The sequence below is a fragment of the Odontesthes bonariensis genome, chromosome 13 (genome assembly GCF_027942865.1).
Source record: "Odontesthes bonariensis isolate fOdoBon6 chromosome 13, fOdoBon6.hap1, whole genome shotgun sequence".
NCBI classification, from domain to species: Eukaryota; Metazoa; Chordata; class Actinopteri; order Atheriniformes; family Atherinopsidae; genus Odontesthes; species Odontesthes bonariensis.
The window spans coordinates 38,177,023-38,193,732 of NC_134518.1; the positions used below are offsets into that span (position 1 = coordinate 38,177,023).

Sequence of the window (16,710 nt, forward strand, 5' to 3'; positions counted from 1 at the left end):
CAGGACCCGGGAATCAGGACCCAGGAACCAGGACCCAGGAACAAGGACCCAGTAACCGGGAACCAGGATCCGGGACCCAGGAACCAGGGACCCAGGACCCAGGAACCAGGACCCGGGAACCAGGAACCAGAACCCAGGAACCAGGACCCAGGAACCAGGACCCGGGAATCAGGAACCAGGGACCAGGGACCCGGGAACCAGGGAACCAGGGACCCAGGAACCAGGACCCGGGAATCAGGAACCAGGACCCGGGAACCAGGAACCCAGGAACCAGGACCCGGGAATCAGGAACCAGGACCCAGGAACCGGGACCCAGGAACCAGGGACCCGGGACCCAGGACCCAGGACCCAGGAACTGGGACCCAGGAACCAGGGACCCAGGAACCAGGACCCGGGAATCAGGACCCGGGAACCAGGGACCCAGGATCCGGGAACCAGGACCCGGGAACCAGGACCCAGGAACCAGGGACCCGGGAATCAGGACCCAGGAACCAGGAACCAGGGACCCGGGAACCAGGACCCAGGAACCGGGACCCAGGAACCAGGACCGGACTGAAGCTGAGGGCAGAAGCAGAACTTTAATCCACCTACTCTTATTTTAACTCCTGATTTGATCTGATTTGATCCGGTTTAATCCGATTTGATCTGATTTAATCCGATTTGATCTGATTTGATCTGATTTAATCCGATTTGATCTGATTTGATCTGATTTGATCTGATTTGATCTGTTGTTCTTGTTTCTTTCTTCTTTGTTTAAAATTGAAAGCCTGCTTTTTATCTCTACTGTTCTAATGTCTCTGTAAAGTTCTTTGAATCGCCCTGTAGCTGAACTGTGCTGTACAGATAAACCTGCTTTATTGTGAAGTCAGAGGAAGCAGGAAGTTGCGTTTGTTTTGGCTCGTGGAGCTGAAGCGCGAGGAGGGGAGCCGGCTGGGAGGAAGGATCAGGAAGAGCCGCGAGGAGAGCAGCACGAGGCTCCAGAGCGAGAAGAAGGAGAAGAAGAAGGAGAGGAAGGAGAAGGAGAAGGAGAAGGGGAAGGAGAGGAAGGAGAAGGAGAAGGAGAAGAAGAAGGAGAAGGAGAAGGAGAAGAAGAAGGAGAAGGAGAGGAAGGAGAGGAAGGAGAAGGAGAAGAAGAAGGAGAAGGAGAAGGAGAAGAGTCTGTTGCCCGACTCACAGCTGCCGCCAGTCCAGCTGATCAGAGCCGCCAGGTGCGCTCAGGCCCCGCCCCCTCAGGTAAATACATGCTCTGTTAAGTCCACCTGAGGTTCTGCTCTTGTTCTTCTGGTTCTGCCGGTTCTGCTCTTGTTCTGCTGGTTCTGCTGGTTCTGCCGGTTCTGCTGGTTCTGCTCTGGTTCTGCTGGTTCTGCTGTGGTTCTGCTGTGGTTCTGCTGTGGTTCTGCTGTGGTTCTGCTGGTTCTGCTGGTTCTGCTCTGGTTCTGCTGGTTCTTCTGGTTCTGCTGTGGTTCTGCTGGTTCTGCTCTGGTTCTGCTGGTTCTGCTGTGGGAACAGTGGGTCTCATTGTTGTTACAGCACCATCTGTAAGCAGCTTTTCTAAAACCCAGAGGTATGTGTGACTGCTGCTGGTGTTCTGCTGGTTCTGTGACCCGACTGGCTGCTGCCGCTCAGAACTGTTCATGCTGTCTGATTGGGGGGGGGGGGGTTACAGGCTGGTTATTAACTCTGTGACACAGCTGGTTAGTTTTCTGTAGGTCAGAGCTTTATTGCCCCTCCGGGGTAAATTAGCTTTGCAGCGGCAGTGCAGCTAACACAACAACAATAAATAAAACAATGTGTGGCTTGATTTGAACAATCCTAAACAAAGTAAGAGTATAAATATCAGAGAGAATAATAAAGTGATAAAAGATAAACTACCCCACAGGAGCAGGGCATTTAAGGTTTGGAACACCTGGAACACCTGGAACATTTATACCTCTTTGCCCTCGGCAGCTTCTACATGCATCCAGACGGCAGAGAAATGAATTCCTCCAACACTGATCAGAGCCTTAAAGGGTTAGTTCAACATTTTGCACATTAAGCCCTGTTTTTAGGTATTCTGGGGTGAGTTAGAGATGTTCTGATCACAATTTGGACATTTGGTGCTGAACGGAGCATTTAGGTATCCACTGCTGCAGCGCCCCCCCCCCCCCCACCTTTGCATTGAGTCAATGACCACTCAAGCAAACAATCATAAAACGGCATTAAACTTTCGTTTGCAGAGACATGGAACTCACCGTGTGGTCAGTGGTGGACAGCGATAAATTGACCCGAAAATCGCAGCGAAATGTGCCTTCTAACAGCTGTTTTAGCATTTGGTGGACCTATTTTTCCGGACACCGTTGAATAGCAGCAGCAAGACATCCAGCGACATCCAGCGCGCGGAGTAATACTAGTCAAACCAATACAAATCAATGAAGACGGACAATAATGGTAATATAACTTCTCTGGAAGCGTACTTCGCGTTATTTTCGAGCCAACGTATCGCTGTCCACCACAGACCACACGGTGAGTTTCATGTCTCTGCAAACGAAAGTTTAATGCCGTTTTATGATTGTTTGCTTGAGTGGTCATTGACTCAATGCAAAGGTGGGGGGGCTGCCGCAGTGGATACCTAAATGCTCCGTTCAGCACCAAATGTCCAAATTGTGATCAGAACATCTCTAACTCATCCCAGAATACCTAAAAACAGGGCTTAATGTGCAAAATGGCGAACTAACCCTTTAACATGATATAATAATAATAATAATAATAATAATAATTCCATAAAATGAGATGAAGCAAAAAGTTCAAACTGACTCAATAAAACAAAAGCTTTAAGGTCTCATTAACATTGATCCGGCAGCATTTAAAGGCTTCAGGGAACCCGGCTGGAACTCAAACCTTCCAGAACACCTGAGACTCGGGTCAGCTGACCTCTGAGCTTCAGGGAGCATCAGAGTCCAACCCAAACTGTTACACAGATGTTTGTGCACAGCTGCATTCTGGAGCAAACCTGCTGAAAGCACCAGTTAAACTGATCAAAGGCTGTTGGTCTCAGCAGCAGAACCCAAACGTTTCCTCTCAAACACCATTCAGCTTGTCTTCCTCTCTTCCTGCTTCGCTCTCTTTCTTCAGCAGGATGGATGGAGGCAGCAGGGCAGGAAATCCCAGCGCTGCCTCGTCTGGCTCGCTTCCTGCCCCCCCCGAGGAGGAGGAGCAGCAGAACAGAGGGGCCGCCGGCCCCGCCGGGTCCCAGGACCATCAGAGTCCAGCGCTGACAGCAGACAGACTGGGACCAGAACCACAGAAAACCTGTCCTGCTGAACCGGACCGAACCAAACCAGATCCGGTTCCTGCTCAACAAGAGCTGGAAGAGTTTCATCTGGCAGGAGGTCCTCCTGAACCAGAACCAGAACCAGGTCAATCTCAGCCCCTGGCTCCTGCTGCTCCGCCCCCGGCTCTTCAGGCTCCGCCCCTGGCTCCTGTGCCTCCACCCCTGGTTCCTCCGGCTCATGTGGCTCCGCCCCTGGCTCATGTGGCTCCGCCCCCGGCTCCTGCTGCTCCGCCCCCGGCTCCTGTGGCTCCGCCCCTGGCTCCTACGGCTCCGCCCCTGGCTCCTGCTGCTCCGCCCCCGGCTCTTCAGGCTCCGCCCCTGGCTCCTGTGCCTCCACCCCTGGTTCCTCCGGCTCATGTGGCCCCGCCCCTGGCTCCTGCTGCTCCGCCCCTGGCTCCTACGGCTCCGCCCCAGGCTCCTGCAGCTCCGCCCCCGGCTCCTGTGGCTCCGCCCCTCACCATCGAGGCGTTCTGTGACCAGGTGAGGCCCCGCCCCGCTGCCCCAGGTGAGCCCAGGCTGTGTGGCTACCTGCAGAAGCAGGGCGGGCCCCTGAGGGCCTGGAAGCAGCGCTGGTTCACCTACGAGGAGAAGAAGAACCAGCTGTTCTACTACCGCACGCCGCAGGACGTGATGTCGCTGGGCCGGGTGGAGCTCAGCGGCGCCACCTTCACCTACCCGCTGAAGGCCGAGAAGGGCACCTTCCACATCAAGACCCCCGAACGCACCTTCATACTCAAGGTGGGTCGACCTGCTCAGCTCGTCTGTAACAGCCGTCTCAGTTTTAATCCGATGCTCTTTAAACACGTTAAAATTAAAATGTTTAAGATGTGGAAACACCGTGTTCCCAGTTAAAGTTCTGTAACTGATCCAGAACCTGAATCTGTTGGTTTCTGTGATTCAAAACTACAGTTTGACCTGAGAATGAGATCAGCCTGAGAGTACAAGCGTGTAAAAGCTGTGCACGTGAACTGTGTAAATGAACTGTGCATGTGAACTGTGCATGTGAACTGTGTCCTCCAACAGGCTGTGACCCAGGAGCTGATGCTCTATTGGCTGCAGCAGCTGCAGGTGAGGCGCTGGCAGCACAGACAGATGTCCACCTGCGCAGAGCCAACAAACAACAACAACAACACTGCAGATGAGAAACACAACAACAACAACACTGCAGGTAGAAACACAACAACAACACTGCAGATGAAAAACACAACAACAACAACAACACTGCAGATGAGAAACACAACAACAACAACACTGCAGGTAGAAACACAACAACAACAACACTGCAGGTAGAAACACAACAACAACAACACTGCAGGTAGAAACACAACAACAACAACACTGCAGGTAGAAACAAAACAACAACAACAACACTGCAGGTAGAAACACAACAACAACACTGCAGATGAAAAACACAACAACAACAACAACACTGCAGATGAAAAACACAACAACAACACTGCAGATGAGAAACACAACAACAACAACAACACTGCAGATGAAAAACACAACAACAACAACAACACTGCAGATGAGAAACACAACAACAACAACAACACTGCAGATGAAAAACACAACAACAACAACAACACTGCAGATGAAAAACACAACAACAACAACAACAACACTGCAGATGAGAAACACAACAACAACAACACTGCAGGTAGAAACACAACAACAACAACAACACTGCAGATGAGAAACACAACAACAACAACACTGCAGATGAAACACACAACAACAACAACACTGCAGGTAGAAACACAACAACAACACTGCAGATGAGAAACACAACAACAACAACACTGCAGATGAGAAACACAACAACAACAAACAACAACAACACTGCAGATGAGAAACACAACAACAACAACAAACAACAACAACACTGCAGATGAGAAACACAACAACAACAACACTGCAGATGAGAAACACAACAACAACAACAAACAACAACAACACTGCAGATGAGAAACACAACAACAACAACACTGCAGATGAGAAACACAACAACAACAAACAACAACAACACTGCAGATGAGAAACACAACAACAACAACAACAAACAACAACAACACTGCAGATGAGAAACACAACAACAACAACACTGCAGACGAGAAACTCATGATGCTCATTCATATATCTGCTCATTCCTCTCGTATGTTTCCATAAAGTTTTACTCAAACACATTTCACTTGATGAATTGTTATATTTTTATCAAAGTAAAGGAGCATCTTTGGAAGAGATGTGTCAGCAGAAAGTTTCTGCACCCTCAGATGTGTCAGCAGAAAGTTTCTGCGCCCTCAGACAGAGGCTGATCGCTCTGAAAGCAGCATGAATTATTCAGTACATCAGATCTGAGAGCACTAACAGCTAGATTATTGATGGCCTCTGCTTCCTGAGGCTGCGCTGACGTCACACCTTTGAGAAGTGGGCGTGTCCTTTGGCTCTGAGCGTTGGGAAATCTCAGGAGGGAGCGGCTCACTTTGACTCAGAGTGGTTTGTGAAATCTGGGAAACTTCAGAGTGAGTCCGAAAAGCCTGACTCAGTGATGTTTATGAACAAGCTTCTCAGAGGAAAAGGCTTCTTCTCACCATCAGTGCACGAGCAGGACCGGCGTGCACGGCTGGGTCGGACCTGCTGGAGGCGACCACAATGCAAATTATTTGGTTCTTACCAAGAAAAAAACCTTACATTTAGAAGTGCTAGATATTTTTTCTTGTTTTAAGAATTAATTTCTTGTTTTAAGTCTTCAACTTAACAGTATAATCTTATATCAAGCAAAACTTTATTTTTTTTGTCTCAAACAGGCAGAGAATCATAAAATGAGACAATTAACACTTAAAATAAGATGTGTTATGTTTCTCCTCCAAAGTCTCATCAAAATAAATCTTGTTTTAAGATTCAATAACAAGCTCAACATGCACACAGAAAATATCTGAAAACACACTTTGCTCCTTGGATTTTAAGCATATGACACATGTTTGTTCACAAAACTGCCTTTGTTCAATCTAGAAACAAGACTCCTACAATCTTAATTTAAGAAATCTTACCACGTCAAATGATCTTGCTGCATGGACAGATTTTTTTCACTTGTTTTGAGTACCTTTTCCCTTAGTTTTAGTGTTTTCATCTTGTTTGAAGACCCCTATTTTTTGCAGTGCAGGCTGGTTAAACCCAGGCAGCGTTTCCATGACTACAGCAGTAAACAAACATACAGCTGAGATGAGTTTAATGAGGGGTGTGTCGGCAGGAAACACGATGAGATGTTTGATGTTGGATCATTTCCTGTCGCTGCCCCACACTGAGCCCACACAGTGAAAACCATCTGATCCCAACCAGCTCGCTGCAGAGCGACGGACTTCAAGTAGTTTGGAAATGGCCTCATGAGCTTTCCCAGAGGGATGGGCAGCTTCTTTAAGATCTGCAGATCTTTCAGATGCAGTTATTCATGGTGTTTAGGCTGCAGATAAGTTACGTCACGGGGGCAGGATGTGGCAGCCTGCAGGCGGCTGAATGAGAGGAAACTCCGACAGACTAAATATAAACCAGCGAGCAGACCACTGAGTCAGCTCAGGGCTGCGAATGATTCAGTTCAGATCCTTCAGTTCGGGGCTGGGAATGATTCAGTTCAGATCCTTCAGCTCAGGACTGGGAATGATTCAGTTCAGATCCTTCAGTTCAGGGCTGGGAATGATTCAGTTCAGATCCTTCAGCTCAGGGCTGCGAATGATTCAGTTCAGATCCTTCAGCTCGGGGCTGGGAATGATTCAGTTCAGATCCTTCAGCTCAGGACTGGGAATGATTCAGTTCAGGGCTGGGAATGATTCAGTTCAGATCCTTCAGTTCGGGGCTGGGAATGATTCAGTTCAGATCCTTCAGCTCAGGACTGGGAATGATTCAGTTCAGGGCTGGGAATGATTCAGTTCAGATCCTTCAGCTCGGGGCTGGGAATGATTCAGTTCAGATCCGTCAGTTCGGGGCTGGGAATGATTCAGTTCAGGGCTGGGAATGACTCAGTTCAGATCCTTCAGCTCGGGGCTGGGAATGATTCAGTTCAGATCCTTCAGTTCAGGGCTGGGAATGATTCAGTTCAGATCCTTCAGCTCAGGGCTGGGAATGATTCAGTTCAGATCCTTCAGCTCTGGGCTGGGAATGATTCAGTTCAGATCCTTCAGCTCAGGGCTGGGAATGATTCAGTTCAGATCCTTCAGCTCGGGGCTGGGAATGATTCAGTTCAGATCCTTCAGCTCTGGGCTGGGAATGATTCAGTTCAGATCCTTCAGCTCGGGGCTGGGAATGATTCAGTTCAGATCCTTCAGTTCAGGGCTGGGAATGATTCAGTTCAGATCCTTCAGCTCAGGGCTGGGAATGATTCAGTTCAGATCCTTCAGCTCTGGGCTGGGAATGATTCAGTTCAGATCCTTCAGCTCGGGGCTGGGAATGATTCAGTTCAGATCCTTCAGTTCGGGGCTGGGAATGATTCAGTTCAGATCCTTCAGTTCAGGGCTGGGAATGATTCGGCTGTGTGGCCTCTGAGCAGCGCTGGAAGCAGCTCACCTGGTTCTCAGGTATTTGCTCGTGTCTCGACTTGTTCAGCAGCTCCAGTGTTTGTTCAGATTTTCATGTAAAGATTCAGATCGCAGCCGGAGGGTGGAGTGCTGTCAGCGCCCCCTGCAGGCCACAGAGCTCATCACAACCAGCAGCCTGAAGGGGGCGCTGCAACAGAGTTAGGGCTTTTTTTTATATATATACTTTCTTTTTATTGTTTTTCTTTAGAACATTATGCAAGGGGAAGGGGAGTGGGGGGGAAACAAATAAAAAACAAAATGAAAAAGAACATGTTAGATCACCATGTTTCTACAGTTTGATCAGTTTTTGATGTCAATGTGATGGTCCTTGTCCTGTCGTATTCATGTATTCAGTCCATTTCTCCCACTGCCGGCAGTATTGATCTTCTTGAGTCCTTATTTTATAAGTCAGTTGTTCCATGAAATGTATTTTGTCCATAACTTTCAACCAATCTTCCTTGGATGGTGGGTCTGTCTGGTACTATTTTCTTGTAATTGCCTTTTTACACTCGCCTGGCTGACGCGTCCACATCTGGATGAGATGGTGGTCTGGGAACTAGGTGTGCATTTTCTCGTATTTGAGGCGTGGTTTACGAATGCCTAGAGCCGTTTATTGGGCGCTACGAATGTCTATCAAATGGCGTCTGGTTCTTCCCATGCTGCTTTGCACGCGATTCATAGCCAATTGTATCACTTATACCAGATGACGACAGAAATTCGACGAGGAAGAAGAAGGAAAAAAAAGTAAAATAAAAGTAAACTTGCGCTCTAAGCTACTTAAAGTGATGGTTCGGAGTAGAACAACAAAGTATATGCTATATTCTACATGTTTTTTATGTTGTAGAGTTGTGAATTTATTTTATCAATGGAGAAATTGAGCAGCCTTGCTTTGTTGTCTACAGTAGTAGATCAACCCTCATCTTACTTTGAAGCTCCCGGATCAAGGAAGTGACGTGGACGCAGCTTTAGCAGCAGAGAAGCTATCAGGCTTGTGTTGATAATAATAAACTCCTGGACTATGTACAAACTTCCAAATGCATCGCTTTGTGAGTACAGACCATATTTGTAGTACTGTAGAAGTTTGGTGTCATGGCATGTGATTTTAGTGTGGTAATTTTGGAGATACTGCCAGGGTCCGTTAGCGCTGCTGGAACATTAGCCTCGGATAGAGTTCATCCACAGTCTTTAGCTAACTCTGCCTAATAGCTTCTCTGCTGCTAAAGCTGCGTCGACGTCACTTCTGGGAGCTTCAAAGTAAGATGAAGGTTGATCTACTACTGTAGACAACAAAGTATATGCTAAATTCTACATGAATTTTTATGAATTTTTATGTTGTAGAGTTGTGAATTTATTTTATCAATGGAGAAATTGAGCAGCCTTGCTTTGTTGTCTACAGTAGTAGATCAACCCTCACCTTACTTTGAAGCTCCCAGATCAAGGAAGTGACGTCGACGCAGCTTTAGCTGCAGAGAAGCTATCAGGCTTGTGTTGATAATAATAAACTCCTGAACTATGTACAAACTTCCAAATGCATCGCTTTGTGAGTACAGACCATATTTGTGCTACTGTAGAAGTTTGGTGTCATGGCATGTGATTTTAGTGTGGTAATTTTGGAGATACTGCCAGGGTCCGTTAGCGCTTGTACTAAGCTATTCGGGATAACTCAGTAACTCAGCTGATGTTCAGCCAAGATTGGAAAAACTGCGGGTGGGCTACTTGGCTGGATGTCACGGTTCAAATGACCCTAGGGTGAATCTACTCCGAACCACTTTCTAAGGCTGCATCGAACGGTAACGTTGTGTCCGCTGCCATGTTGGATTAACACTCTACAAGCTTCGGTGTCGCGCATAGACGTTGTCGTCGTCTTGCTGCCCCCCCCCCCCCGTTCTGTGATTGGTTCCCTAACTCAGGCAAAAATCAGGGCGGTGGTTTCCAGGCTACCTTTGCAGTGAGAATGAAATCGCACGCAAAGCAGCATGGGAATTCCCAGGCTATTTTTACAGGCTACTAACATAATTTTCAATATGTATCTATCATCTTTCAACACAACATTTTCCGTAATAACGCCAAGATATAATAATGTACAATACTTGGTGTATAGACTGCATTGCTGCCTAAGTTTTGTTTCCTGCGCACGTGGGCGGAGTAGGAGCCAGGTGGGTGTGGCCACGGCGAGCCAGGTAGAGGCACAGGTGATATATGTTAGTCGGTGATTTAGTTCAGCATTGAGAATCCGGGGGAGCTTCACGCAGCAATCTTTTCGATCGTGAGTTGTGAGAAAATTAAATGTTTGTTTTGAGTTAAATGAAACCTTGAGTCCTTGGAATAAACAAGCATAAAGATGACGGCATGCAGTGATTGATGTTTTTCGTGGACACGAATCGAAACCCTACTGAGCCCCCCCAGATAAGTACCACTTAATTTTTGATTGTGGAAAGTGCTACTACACTTGGATACAACAAAACCCAAAATTCTGCACATAAACAAATGAAAATCTTCCCAGAATTTTGTGATTTTAGGACAGAGCCAGAACACATGTGAGTGGTTCACATTTACATCTCCACAGCTTCTCCAACATGGCTGTGGTAATGACGTATGTTTATTCCTAATTTTGTGTGTTATAAAAAATCTAATTAAATTTTTCCAGCAATGTAGTCTCCAAACACGTGATGATGTTGTTGACTGCTGTTTTCCAAACATGTGACCATTCATCATCAGATATGTTCACACCTAGCTCTGTCTGCCACTTCAGTTTTACACATGTCGTTGTATTCCTGTTAGGGCGACTGTTAGATAAAAATGAGAGGGTTCAGTTGGACTGAACCGATTACCCAGTGATCCCAAAACTGATCAGAGATCCTGTCTCAGAGGAATATAAATCTGAGTTAAAACTATTTAGATATTTATGGTTAAACATTTATGTTTAAATTAAAAATAAAGATGAATAAAAATGTAAACAAAGCGAATGAATTGAGAATGTTTGGATTTGTTCTGATAACAGAAAGGTGGCGGCTTGTTTTCTGTGTTCAGACCACTTCCTGCCGCTGCTGCAGAGCCCCGTGGGGCTGGTGGGGGAGGCGGCGGCCAGCGCCCCCACACAGAGGACGCCGCTCGCCAACATGTCCATCAAACACCCGCTCATCGAGATCCAGTGAGTCACCGCTCAGAACCGCCCAGTTTGTCACTCTGTTAAACTTTCAGTTTTATTCAGTTTTATTCATAAAGCGCCAAATCTGAACAAATTTCATCTCAGAGCATTTCAAAGAAAAGGTCCAATTCATACAGAACCAATTAAAGAACCATCAGAACCAGAACCAGGAACCATCTGCCTGGACCAGTTGGGGCTGAGAGGACAGGAAAGGGGGGACAACAAGCAGCGTAACACCAGGCCAGGGATACCTGCTGAGAGAGAGAAACACAAGACAACGATGATGTCACATGTTCAAGCTTTATCAGAAAGGAAAGTTTTAAGCCTGATCTTAAAGATAGAGAGAACTGAAGGCTCTGCCTCCCAAACTGGCAGCTGGTTCCACAGAGAGGGGCCTGATAACTGAAGGCTCTGCCTCCCAAACTGGCAGCTGGTTCCACAAAGAGGGGCCTGATAACTGAAGGCTCTGCCTCCCAAACTGGCAGCTGGTTCCTCAGAGAGGGGCCTGATAACTGAAGGCAGTGCCTCCCAAACTGGCAGCTGGTTCCTCAGAGAGGGGCCTGATAACTGAAGGCTCTGCCTCCCAAACTGGCAGCTGGTTCCTCAGAGAGGGGCCTGATAACTGAAGGCAGTGCCTCCCAAACTGGCAGCTGGTTCCACAGAGAGGGGCCTGATAACCGAAGGCTCTGCCTCCCAAACTGGCAGCTGGTTCCACAAAGAGGGGCCTGATAACTGAAGGCTCTGCCTCCCAAACTGGCAGCTGGTTCCACAGAGAGGGGCCTGATAACTGAAGGCTCTGCCTCCCAAACTGGCAGCTGGTTCCACAGAGAGGGGCCTGATAACTGAAGGCTCTGCCTCCCAAACTGGCAGCTGGTTCCTCAGAGAGGGGCCTGATAACTGAAGGCTCTGCCTCCCAAACTGGCAGCTGGTTCCATAGAGAGGGGCCTGATAACTGAAGGCTCTGCCTCCCAAACTGGCAGCTGGTTCCACAGAGAGGGGCCTGATAACTGAAGGCTCTGCCTCCCAAACTGGCAGCTGGTTCCATAGAGAGGGGCCTGATAACTGAAGGCTCTGCCTCCCAAACTGGCAGCTGGTTCCATAGAGAGGGGCCTGATAACTGAAGGCTCTTTTTGTTGTTGTGTAAACAGGAACTCGGTCCACAGTCTGAGGAAGCGGTCGTCTCAGGACTGGAGTCAGAGCACCTTGCCCCCCGGCTCTGCTGACAGCACCTCAGGTACTTCTGTCCGTCCTGGTTCTTCCTGACTTGAAACTTGTTTGTTTGTTTGTTTGTTTGTTTGTTTGGACCCGAGTCCCCTCAGCTCTCAGCTTTGTGTTTCCCTCCTTCCTGTCACATGTCAGCCTCCTCAGCCTCCGAGCCGCCGCCTCCTCCTCTCCCATTGGCTGATCCGGGACTTCCAGCGTCTCCGGCGGAAGGCAGCGAGTCGCCGCTGTCGGAGCGCCGCGGCCGGAGGACGAAGACGCGCGGCTCGTCCACGATGCCGATCCTCCGCAGAGACGCGGCGTCCCCGTCCTCCGAGACGTCCCGCCTGCAGCAGGAGAAACAGATGCTGATGGAGGAGGTCAAGGCTCAGAAGGTGATCAGGTCAATGGCTGCTCATGGTCTAACACAGCCTGCACACCCTGCAGATCCATCCGCTTGCTGAAAGTAGTCCCTGCTGATCCATATGCTACTGAAAGTAGTTCCTGCTGATCCATCTGCTGCTGAAAGTAGTTCCTGCTGATCCATCCGCTGCTGAAAGTAGTTCCTGCTGATCCATCCGCTGCTGAAAGTAGTTCCTGCTGATCCATCCGCTGCTGAAAGTAGTTCCTACTGATCCATATGCTGCTGAAAGTAGTTCCTGCTGGTCCATCTGCTGCTGAAAGTAGTTCCTGCAGATCCATCCCCTGCTGAAAGTAGTTCCTGCTGGTCCATCCGCTGCTGAAAGTAGTCCCTGCTGATCCATATGCTGCTGAAAGTAGTTCCTGCTGATCCATCCGCTGCTGAAAGTAGTTCCTGCAGATCCATCCTTGAATCGGATTAATGATAATGATAGCCAATGATAATTGGCTTGAATCGGACTGTAATTGGCTTGAATCGGCCTATAATTGGCTTTAATTGGCTTGAATCGGACTGTATCTTTGAAGTGGCCCGAGATGACGTTTGTTGTGATTTAGCGCCTTATAAATAAAGCTGAATTGAATTGATGGCGTCCGTCCGTCCGTCCTGCAGGAGCTGGTCTGGATCCTCCACAAAGCCCTGGAGGCGGCTCAGCTGGAGAAGCGAACCTGCGCAGAGTTTGTGGCGGAGGAGGGCGAGCAGGAGCGCCTGGAGCTGCTGCGACACCGCGAGCGGCAGGCGGCCGACCTGCGAGGCCGGCTGGAGGACGCCAAGATGGAGGCCGAGGCGCTAAGGAGGAGTCTGGCTGAGCGAGACGCGCAGCTGGCCGAGCTGCAGGAGAACATCAGGAAGCTAACGGAGAAGAACGACGCCAAGCAGCAGGTACACATCTGTCACTGTCACATGCTTTCATGGTAAAGGTGCACGTTCTGGAGTCGGTTTCATGGTTCTGGTTTAACTCTGAACCAGCAGCTGGTCTCATTGCCCACCTGTTTCCTGTCAGGTGATCATAAAGCTGTCTGATCAGGTGACCTCCTGCCTGTCTGACCCGAGGCTTTCTGACTCGTCCTCTGCCGGCGTTCCCGACTCTCAGACCTTCAGGCAGCTTCATCAGCTGATCGAGAACCTCAAGGTGAAGTAGAAAAGAACTGTGAAAGATTTTATTGAATGTTCCGCTTCCTGTTGAATGTTCCACTTCCTGTTGAATGTTCCGCTTCCTGTTGAATGCTCCACTTCCTGTTAAATTTTCCACTTCCTGTTAATTTTTCCACTTCCTGTTGAATGATCCACTTCCTGTTAATTTTTCCACTTCCTGTTGAATGATCCACTTCCTGTTAAATTTTCCACTTCCTGTTGAATGTTCAACTTCCTGTTAAATGTTCCGCTTCCTGTTAATTTTTCCACTTCCTGTTGAATGTTCAACTTCCTGTTAAATGCTCCACTTCCTGTTAAATGTTCCACTTCCTGTTGAATGTTCAACTTCCTGTTAAATGTTCCACTTCCTGTTAAATGTTCCACTTCCTATTGAATGTTCCACTTCCTGTCGAATGTTCAACTTCCTGTTAAATGTTCAACTTCCTGTTAAATGTTCCACTTCCTGTTAAATGTTCCACTTCCTATTGAATGTTCCACTTCCTGTCGAATGTTCCGCTTCCTGTTAAATTTTCCACTTCCTGTCGAATGTTCCGCTTCCTGTCGAATGTTCCGCTTCCTGTCGAATGTTCCGCTTCCTGTCGAATGTTCCGCTTCCTGTCGAATGTTCCGCTTCCTGTTGAATGTTCCAGCCATGAACTCATCAGTTTCAGAGTTTCAGACTTCAGAAACATGAAGACATTCATTTCCATGAACTCTTTAATGATCCAATTAAACCAGTTGAGCTTCAAGCAGGTTTTTCTGGTGTTTCTGGTCTGACATCAGGTGGACTCTGACTCTGATCTGGATCAGTTCTGATTGTGTTCGTGTGTCTCGTCTTCAGGACGACATCGAGGCGTACAAGACTCAGAACAAGTTCCTGAACTCTGAGATCTACCAGCTGACTAAGCTGTGGAGGAAGAGCTCTGAGCAGGAGAAGAGCCTGATGGTGAAGGTGGGTCCGACTGGGACCATGAGCCCGGTTCTGGGACCACTGAGCCCGGTGTCTTATTATTTTTTTCATCTCTTCCTTCTGTTTCCTGCTCTCTGATTGGCTTATTATTTTTCTCATCTCTTCTTCATGTCTCCTGCACTCTGATTGGCTTATTATTTTTCTAATCTCTTCTTCATGTCTCCTGCACTCTGATTGGCTTATTATTTTTCTAATCTCTTCTTCATGTCTCCTGCTCTCTGATTGGCTCCAGTTTACCTACCTGGAGGCCACTAACTGTCAGGCGGAGAGCCGTTACCTGGGCGTCCTGCGGAAGCTGCAGGAGACCAAACATCTGGACCCGGACCAGCGGCAGGACGTGCAGAAGATGATCGAGGACGCTCTGAGAGGAGAGCTGAGGGGTGCCATCGAGCTCACGGCGGACAGGTAGGACCCCTGAGCGGCCGCCCGATGACGTGCCTGCAGTCGGTGGAACAGGTGAGCCTCGGGGGGGGAAGTAAACCCTGCTCTGTGTCTGCAGGGATCACGACGAGTACGGCTTCAAGATCATCCCGGACTACGAGGTGGAGGACATGAAGCTGCTGGCCAAGATCCAGGCGCTGGAGATCCGCTCCCACAACCTGCTGCACCAGGTCCGAACCCGAGCTCTTTCAGGTCATCCAAAACCGCAGTCATGGGATCATTAATGCTCCAGTTTCTGATCACATATGATCGACACGATTGATCAGTCCTGGTTTGTGTGCTGCGAGGCACAGGCCGGTTACCGGTTTACCCTGACCCTATGAAAGAGTCAAGGTTTCAAAACCACTAAAACTTTGTCTCACCGTCCCTGAGCGGTTTTTAAAGATCTTTTTTTTTTTGAAAGCGCTAAATAAAACCGATCTATTTTTATTAGGGACCGAGCAGTGAAACTGCAAGGACCCTATTGTATCTGTATGAGTTCTTCTATATTATTCTTTGCAAAAGTTGCTCAAAAACTCATGAAATTTAGCGACCACCACATGCCAGTCGACGACATGAAAGAATCTAAACTTTATATTTTTGGGAGTCGCTCATTGACTCTGTAGCGCCCCCTACGATGCTTAAAAATGGTCCCCGCAATGGGCTTAGTTTCGGGTGGGACGACGAAATTCGGTACACTCCTTCATCATGCCCAGACGCACAAAAAAGTCTCTTACCGCCATGGTCCCACATCCACAGGAAGGCGGCCATTTTGGAAGGAAAGTGCGTTTTGGTGCCATTTTTGCCCGATTCCACACCTCGCATTTTATCGAACTCCTCCTACAGATTTAATGGTAATAGCTTCAAACTTGGCCAGGTTACTCTTAAGACATGGGGGGAAAAATTCATGGGGAAACTTTTCCAAACTCTGAACGGTGTGGGCGTGGCCAGGTGGTCAAAATCGTGTGATGGCGTTTGTGATTTGAAGCCTTATCATCATCACAAAGTCATGAAACTTGAGTCAAGTCTTTTATTGTCAGATACACAGAACAACAGAGTCGGACTGGGCACTGAAATTCTTGAGACATGACACCATACAGCAGCTACCATAACAAGACAGGACATGCCGTAACATGTCATGTCATAAGTACTCTACTAAAAATATTTACAAGACAGTAGAATAGATAGGCAATGTGGATATTACAATATGCAGTGTACATTTTTAACGCTAATTACAAGAGCTGTACTGTACATATAATACACATAATAGCATATGCTAATCAGAGATCTATACTAACTATAATAGAAATACAATGTTGTGCAATATTTAAGGTTGCAGTGCAATCAGCAGTGGAGGTAGGCATGTGTAAGTATAAAGTGTGTAAAGTGTAAGTGTAAGTATAAGTGTCGAGTGTGAAAGAGATGAGAGTGCATTATAGTCCATTTCGGAGCCTGATGGCCTTAGGAAAAAAACTGTTCTGCATTCTGCGGGTGCGAGGCCGGATGCTTCTGTACCGCCTACCAGAAGGCAGCATGGTGAAC

At 48.0% G+C, this 16,710-nt stretch overlaps 1 protein-coding gene across 2 annotated transcripts in view; it reads left to right on the forward strand.

Moving 5' to 3' along the window:
• The first annotated feature begins 1,145 nt into the window (after positions 1-1,145).
• tbc1d2 (TBC1 domain family, member 2) overlaps positions 1,146-16,710 on the forward strand; it is a 35,189-nt gene continuing 19,624 nt past the window's right edge. For both annotated transcript variants that reach the window (XM_075482030.1, XM_075482031.1), the window contains exons 1-11: positions 1,146-1,233; positions 3,112-4,048; positions 4,334-4,478; positions 10,909-11,029; positions 12,175-12,260; positions 12,386-12,621; positions 13,257-13,526; positions 13,648-13,776; positions 14,620-14,730; positions 14,981-15,153; positions 15,248-15,359. In XM_075482030.1, the coding sequence (XP_075338145.1) occupies positions 3,116-4,048; positions 4,334-4,478; positions 10,909-11,029; positions 12,175-12,260; positions 12,386-12,621; positions 13,257-13,526; positions 13,648-13,776; positions 14,620-14,730; positions 14,981-15,153; positions 15,248-15,359 (2,316 nt within the window). In that variant the 5' untranslated portion in view covers positions 1,146-1,233; positions 3,112-3,115. The remainder of the gene's footprint in view (positions 1,234-3,111; positions 4,049-4,333; positions 4,479-10,908; positions 11,030-12,174; positions 12,261-12,385; positions 12,622-13,256; positions 13,527-13,647; positions 13,777-14,619; positions 14,731-14,980; positions 15,154-15,247; positions 15,360-16,710) is intronic.